The sequence below is a fragment of the Bombus flavifrons genome, chromosome 4 (genome assembly GCF_040668555.2).
Source record: "Bombus flavifrons isolate JBK064 chromosome 4, iyBomFlav1_principal, whole genome shotgun sequence".
Classification (NCBI taxonomy): Eukaryota; Metazoa; Arthropoda; class Insecta; order Hymenoptera; family Apidae; genus Bombus; species Bombus flavifrons.
In genome coordinates, this window is record NC_138445.1 from 7,954,880 (window position 1) to 7,962,091 (window position 7,212).

A 7,212-nucleotide genomic window follows, 5' to 3' on the forward strand; every position below is an offset into this window, starting at 1 on the left:
TCCATTAATATGAAAAGACATCGCTCTTATCCGCTTAGAGAAACCTCACGGATTACGTATATTTTTCTAATGCGCACATTTATGTACAAAGTTTAAAATTCTTACTGCTTAGTATCTTCAGTTATTTGTCGAAAAATTGCGGATTGAATTTTTAACGATAATACAGTACAATCGGTCGATATATATTTATTGCTCGTCACTATTTTCGATAATAATATATTCCATCTTTAGAAGCTAAGTAGCATTCCGTGATATAAACATTAGCCAAATTTGATATTTCATAAGCCTCTTCGTTTGTATGTATAATACACATATAAGTTCAAGTACATATATAATATACATATATTTACTTCTTTATGCTTGTAAGGTCGTGCTTAATGAATTTAATCGCAAATGCAATTTGACATAATAACATCCGAATTTTTATAATGAACACACATACAAGCAATGACCATTGCTCAATCAGCATAAAGTTATTAGTCGTTAAATATAATTCTATAGACATGAGCTTCTCGAAGTATTCGATATACAAAATCTGCTAGCCAATTTATTCTTAAAATTTGGACAATAGAAATTGTGTGGAAAGTCACATTTCTGTCTGGAATTCTTTCATAGGTATTTCGTTGTTTTCATTTCGTTATGAAACAAGAAAGAAACAAAACGGAAACGTTTATATATATATCAGAAGTCATTCTAAAGTAATGGAACAAATCTGGTGAATTCCCTTATAGACTATCGCAAGTTTAATTTAACCACGAAAAGAAGTTTGATTATTTAATAATTTGTATCTTTCGTCTGTACGAAATAGGAATTTACGATCTCGCTACAGAAAATACAAATAAAAATTATATGCGTATATAGAAAACAATAAAAATATACAGAAAAATAATTTATTCGTTAGTCAAAAATTAATCTAACAACGCTGAATTTTTAATTTTTTTTTTCTTTTTTTCGAATATTCATTGTATGATACATACTCGTGGCACGATGTGAAATATTAGTGAACAATGTGTATATATGCTTAATGTGTGTGTTTTCAAGTCTTAGAATACGCTATGAATCGATTAACGAGCAACGCCTGTAAGGCCGATCGCAATCAATTCTATATTTTGATATATAAAGGTTACGCGCTGTTATAAAAACAGCCCAAAACTACAGCTCCAAGAGCGGACAACAAAGTAAAGGAAATTGTTGGCAAAATTGTAATCGAACTATTGCAAGCGTCCTCCGTGCATAATTCACAAAATTCCAGCTTCTTATCGTCCGTAGTTAATGTAGGGATCATTGCATTTATCGATTTACACGGGTCAACGGTCTCAGTCTTCGCTGTTTGGCAACTTCTCATTGTGATGTTTTGATATTTATCTAATAAACATAAATAAAAGTTCCTTCGCTTACATTCGTTCGATGGATAATTGGTAATTAAATAATCAGGTAGATAATTAATCAGATAAATGATAATTTGAATAATAATTATACGTTTGAATATAAAGATAATAGTAGAAGTATGGCGCAACAGTTTTTCGTTTGGCACTTTCACCCTCGTATTCACGCATTCGCTTGTTTATTCACAACATTTCTAAATTTGAAATCTATCACGATGATGAACTAAAATTCCCATACTCCGAATAATTTACCTTTCAAAATCATTTTAGCACACGCCATTGGAGCGACAAGTTGGTGATCCAAATCGTCAACCTCAAAAATTGGAGCTGCCCAAGTTAAAGCTTTGTGCTGTTGAATTCTCAGTTTCCAATCCAGCATGTGGTCTAAAGTACATTCGACAAGTTCAAGGTTATGTGCCTTAGGATCTGTTTCACAATTAGGATGCGTTAATGAAGTACACACATAGCATCTTACATTCTTATCTGTGAAACAAAAAGAACAGTTATTTGTAATACAAAATACGTCCTTATAAAAATAATTTTTTCAGAATTAAAATTGTTTCCGTCGCATAATATTAAACGTACAGGACGTTAGATAAGCCTGAAAACGGCTAAATATTTTGAAAACGAAACATTTTTTCCATAAATATGACCTACATCCACTCAAGATCAAACGAATATGAACATTCAATAGAACTTTTAAAACCTTGAAACATTGATTTGAACCATTTTCCTCAAATAATATAATCTCAAAAGATATTCTCTATATATCAGATCTTATTGATGGATTATGCAACATTATGATAATAGAGATTCGATATTGTTAGGTTTCTGAGGATTATGAATACCCCAGTAGTCTTGTTGTAATGGTATGAAATAATACAGATTAATTGATTATTTAATGAAGTAATTATTAGGTTGCCCGAAAAGTGTCTTTCTTTCCCAAACGTGTTTTTTACAACAGTGCACCTTCATGCAAACGTGAAACCAAGTCTGTGAAATGTTACGGTGTTTATCTCAACGGAACAAAATGGATCGTACGTAATTCGACAAAATAATATAAAACAAAAAACGTTGTACGTCCATTAATTCCTCATAAAACGAAAGAAACTTTCCGGACAACCTAATATTAAGTACAAGCATACCACTAATGATGTTATTGCTTGTAACTCTACTTATATGTAGTAAACATACATAAAACTACATGAACATGGCATATTTTGCAGTAATCGTTCAACAACAGAAAAGTAATAAACGATAGCTTGTTTTCATATATCATTTGGTTCACTTGTAACATTTTTTTGAATAATCGATATTTTTGCAAAACGTTGATTTTTCAGTTCTAATTGAATTTTGGAAATTGAGATAAATCTACAAGAATTCCATTTCGTCGAGTAAATAGAATATCGAAACATTCCAACTTTTTTTCATAAATTGCAAACAGCAAATTCATTTCCCATTGTGCACGGACAGTCACTTCTTTCATCATTATCTCGCGATTCTTCACCTTCAACGTTTGCATCACTCGAAAGTTGTTGAGTTTGACATTGCAGTATTTTCATATACCTCTCACAAGTACTTTACATGTTTCATGTTTGACACGAAATATTTACAAGATATGACCACGGTTGTGTGTATTTGCTTAATGTTTGTTTCAGCAAGAAATTTTATTACTTAAAAATCAAAACAACTCACCACTCCGTTATTATAAACACTATAAAGTTCACGTTTTAGAAAATAGATGAGATTATAATTAAGTGATTTTATATATATTTAATTCATAAAACACTGGATTTTTAGTTTTAACAGACAAAAGAGTTGATAACAGCTAATAGCAAAATTTAAATTTTGTTCGAGAAGTAATAAAAAAGATATTACTAGCTTTCTAACTATTTAATGTTACGCTCAAATAATTATTAGATTAAACCGTTGTCAATGCAAAACTAAGTGCTACGATTTTTGCAAATTTTCTAAATTGATATAAAAAATATGGTAAAAAAGTCATTTAAGTCAAAAGTAGAATTAAATATTTCATAAAATAAGAACGTGAAAAGATCACGATAATTATTTTTAAAATCCAAACAAATAAGAATATATACAGAAACATATAGATTCAAAAATTAATCTTACATAGATGAAACGTTTTTCACTCTTGTTCAGCGTATATCTAGTACAATAACGGTAAGAAAATAGAGAAAGACGTAAATATTCCAGAATAATAACGTATGAATCTCCTTAGAAAAATATAGAAGCCATTTTTCTAGATTATAGTCCATTTCAATTCAACGATTGTTTGTTTTCCGGAAGAAGTAAATAATCTATTTCCTCTGGCGCCTGGTAGACGCCTCCACGACGTCGGAACATTCTCTACTGTCGCACATAATTCTAACAAACCAATGGATGGTGCTTACGTACCGTGAGAATGTTTATAATCGAGCGTATATTTCCAATGTCCCGTTTTCAAACATACGCATGTTCAATGTAGTTATTATTTGGGTCGCAGTATTGTGGCGCCAAGAGTCGCGACACTATATTACTCACCCCTACAAATTGTTCCATATCTCGTAGTTCGACAAACGATAGTTAACCTACTCCTACGTACTACTCATCTAGTTTCAGACTGTTTCGAATCGATTGAGAATATCCGCGACTCGAGAGTAACGGATTTTTAATCTTTTTTATTTTCACGTTGTCTCATAAATATATATTAAAAGACATCTCGAAGTTATCAAGAGTTTCTGACAGTTAATTAACGTCAACTGTAAATATGATTACTATATACACGGGACAAATAGCTAATCGAAAGCTGAACAATGCGGAATATTGGGAAATATCTTTGACCGGCAAATCTACATATATCTGATCTAGTCGTAGCCTCCGGTAACATTTTTAATCATGCAAAGGGACGTTTACTGACGTTAAGTTGCCATGTACTAGCCTAACGTCTATACAGTGTATAGGATTTTAACATAGTTTTATATAAAAATTGCATTGTCTATACTGCTTAGATACTATATGATAATTAATTTATATACATTAATTTTAACACAGTTAGCAATATTAATTAGAATATTTTTATACCGACGTGTATACGGCAACATCATAATACTGTACTGTTAACGTTTCCAACAATTTCAGCAGTTATCATAGTGCACAACTATAGCAGAATCTAGTAGCTAATATTGTCTAATCATTAGATTGTAAGGAACATCTTTAATCGGTTATTCCGAAATTAGTATGAAAATAACATGATGAAATTTCTTTTAATATTTACAAAAATATTGTGATTGATATAGTTAGGCAGTAATAAAATTTAAATACGTACAGCTTCTAAATCAGGAAATATGCAATCTGTTACTCAAAGCACTACCGAAATATCCAAGGTGGCTTGTATATGATAAATTGCCTGCCAGTAGGGGTACCTTTGTATTTTTGAAATTTTTATGCTAAAAGGCAATGCAAAGAGATCAGAAATATATATTTATTCGGTAAAGAATATTTGTTTCAATGCCCTTAATCACAGTACTTCTGAAATACAAGAGCAAATATATTCTTGTAGGAGTTAAATGTTATATTAATTTTTGGTATCGAAATTAATGTTTATGGTTTAGAAACATAAGGACTGGAAATAATCATAATAATATAAAACCATAAAATAGGTAATGGAAACTTCTTTGTATCAAAAGTAAAAGGACTAAAAAGTACTATGATGTTTAATAATTCGTCTAATAAATCTATCTGCATAGTTTCCGAAATAATCTAATACATTATACTAGTTATCATAGTTAATTTCTTACTTTCATATATCTGTTTCGTAAATAAAAATTTCTAATTACTTAGCTTCTAACGAGCTTTTCTATATTTACATCTTTTTTCATTTTAATTGAAATACGTATTAATAATGTCATCAATTTGTATAGGATATTATGAACAAAAATTTTAAACACATTCTTAACATATATTAACAATAAGTACCATATATGATGTGTATATACAGTGTCTGAAGCTTTTTTCCGTCAAAAGGTACTATTACATTCTAGAATAAAAATAAGAAAAAATATCATACACAGACTATGATAAAAATGCGAAACAACAGGGAAGTGGGTTTTCGTTTGATAAAATGTTTAAACGAGCATTAACCTCAACGACAAGCTGAGGAGGGCCAATTATTCGCCCCCTCATATGACCAAATATTATGTCATTCTTACTCGTAAGAAACTTTAAAGCAAAAGATTTGCCAGATAACAATTAATTGTACACTAAGAATTGATACAAAGAGATGATATAAAGGATCAATGCAAAGAATTAATATAAGGAAATTCAAAGAAACGAATGAAAGTTTCGTAACGTAGTAAATCCAACTTCCACCAATTATATTTTTATAAAATCGAACAATACTTTGAAATGGAATTAACATAAATACCACTAACACGCATGCCTTTATGCTTTTTTAAATGAAAAACTAGTCCATTGTTATTTCATACTTCTCCTGTAAGTGTTTAATAAAATATTTATGAGCTTATATATAAGTTCAGTTCCTCTTTTTATTGTTACTCATAGAATACGCAGAAGTTTGGTGGAAGAAATCTGGAACACTTTATATACATATATATATATATATATATATATATATATATATATATATATATATAAGAATAACACATACATATACTATATGCACAGTATGTGTACTGTTATGTTTATTCTATTACTCTAATAGACTGTATTTTATAAACCACTATATATCCTATGAGCGTTACTATAGAAAAATTGCAAAGAAGAGCGTTCAATAAATTAATCACAACATGGAATCAATGTTAAAAACATAAAATATAAATATTTCATATTGGCACACCAACAGCTTGTAAAAGCAACGTATTGCTGAACAAACTTTCATTTGTATTTTCACTAGTGTTCCACCATATTTGAAAAAAAAAAAGAAATCTTTTCGCATCGTTTTGTAAAAAGTAAATTTTCAGTATAATCACCTGCACGAGCCGTCAACACGAACGCAAGATTAACAATTAACACTAGGATTCTTCGATACATCCCGGGAGTTGCGAGAGACAAGGTTTCACTTGAAGAAGTTTACTCTCGGGGAACAGAATACAAACTGCGATTCGTGACGGGGGTTGAAGCACTGGCACAAGGAAGGATTGTCGCCGAGTCGACAGCCTGATCGCGAGTATGAGATTGCGAGGTCCGCCACTCACCACGCCACTCACCAACCTCCTCTCCTCTTTTCACCACTCCTCACTGTTTTTCGCCTCTCCTCCACAGATCGCATAATCGCGCAAGTCGCGTAGAGATTTAGCTTCTTTTTCCCTTCGAAGCCTTTCCTCTAGATCGTTCGACGTCTAGATCAGTATTAGGCATTCAGCTTCATCAAATGCTCATGTGAATTCTTATTTTCCGAAAAGGAAACTAATCTCTTCTGCAATACTATTATTAATCCTTCGTTTGCAACCTTATTTTATTGACGTCGTCCGAATACTAAGGTCGTTTAAGGTCGTTTAAGTCCATACAGTCCTTTTTTGGATTTTTGTGCTTTGTAGAAGCCTCTGAAGTTCTTGAATACTCTTCCAAGTTTCTAGAATATCATGCAATAATATTCATTGCTACGCGTTGACGTAACTTCTTTAAGCAAAGCGAAATTTAAAAAAAAATGTGGAAATAAATGAAAAATTACTTTAAACTACTGATCGAGAATTAGTTAACATTTTTTATATTTTTATATTTTAATAAAGTTAAAATTTTTATTTAATTTGTATATACATTTTTTCTATAGGTATTACATTCTTGTTCTCTTTTTCTTTTTTCTTTTAGT

At 30.7% G+C, this 7,212-nt stretch overlaps 1 protein-coding gene across 1 annotated transcript; it reads right to left on the bottom strand.

Annotated features, from left to right (window-relative positions):
* Positions 1-874: 874 nt before the first annotated feature.
* Positions 875-6,583, bottom strand: LOC138178799 (UPAR/Ly6 domain-containing protein CG9338). The gene is made up of 3 exons (XM_069111044.1): positions 6,374-6,583; positions 1,638-1,868; positions 875-1,365 (listed from the first exon to the last, which is right to left on the bottom strand). Exons 1-3 carry the CDS (start codon positions 6,432-6,434, stop codon positions 1,124-1,126), a joined length of 534 nt encoding a protein of 177 aa, XP_068967145.1. The 5' UTR covers positions 6,435-6,583; the 3' UTR covers positions 875-1,123.
* Positions 6,584-7,212: the final 629 nt, after the last annotated feature.

Bases quoted from the DNA above. Each gene is read 5' to 3' on its own strand.
- LOC138178799 (XM_069111044.1), bottom strand. From the start codon at position 6,434: ATGTATCGAAGAATCCTAGTGTTAATTGTTAATCTTGCGTTCGTGTTG. The intron at 1,869-6,373 runs GTGATTATACTG...TTTGTTTCACAG, and splicing joins CGTGTTGACGGCTCGTGCAG to ATAAGAATGTAAGATGCTAT. The intron at 1,366-1,637 runs GTAAATTATTCG...TATGTTTATTAG, and splicing joins TGCTAAAATGATTTTGAAAG to ATAAATATCAAAACATCACA.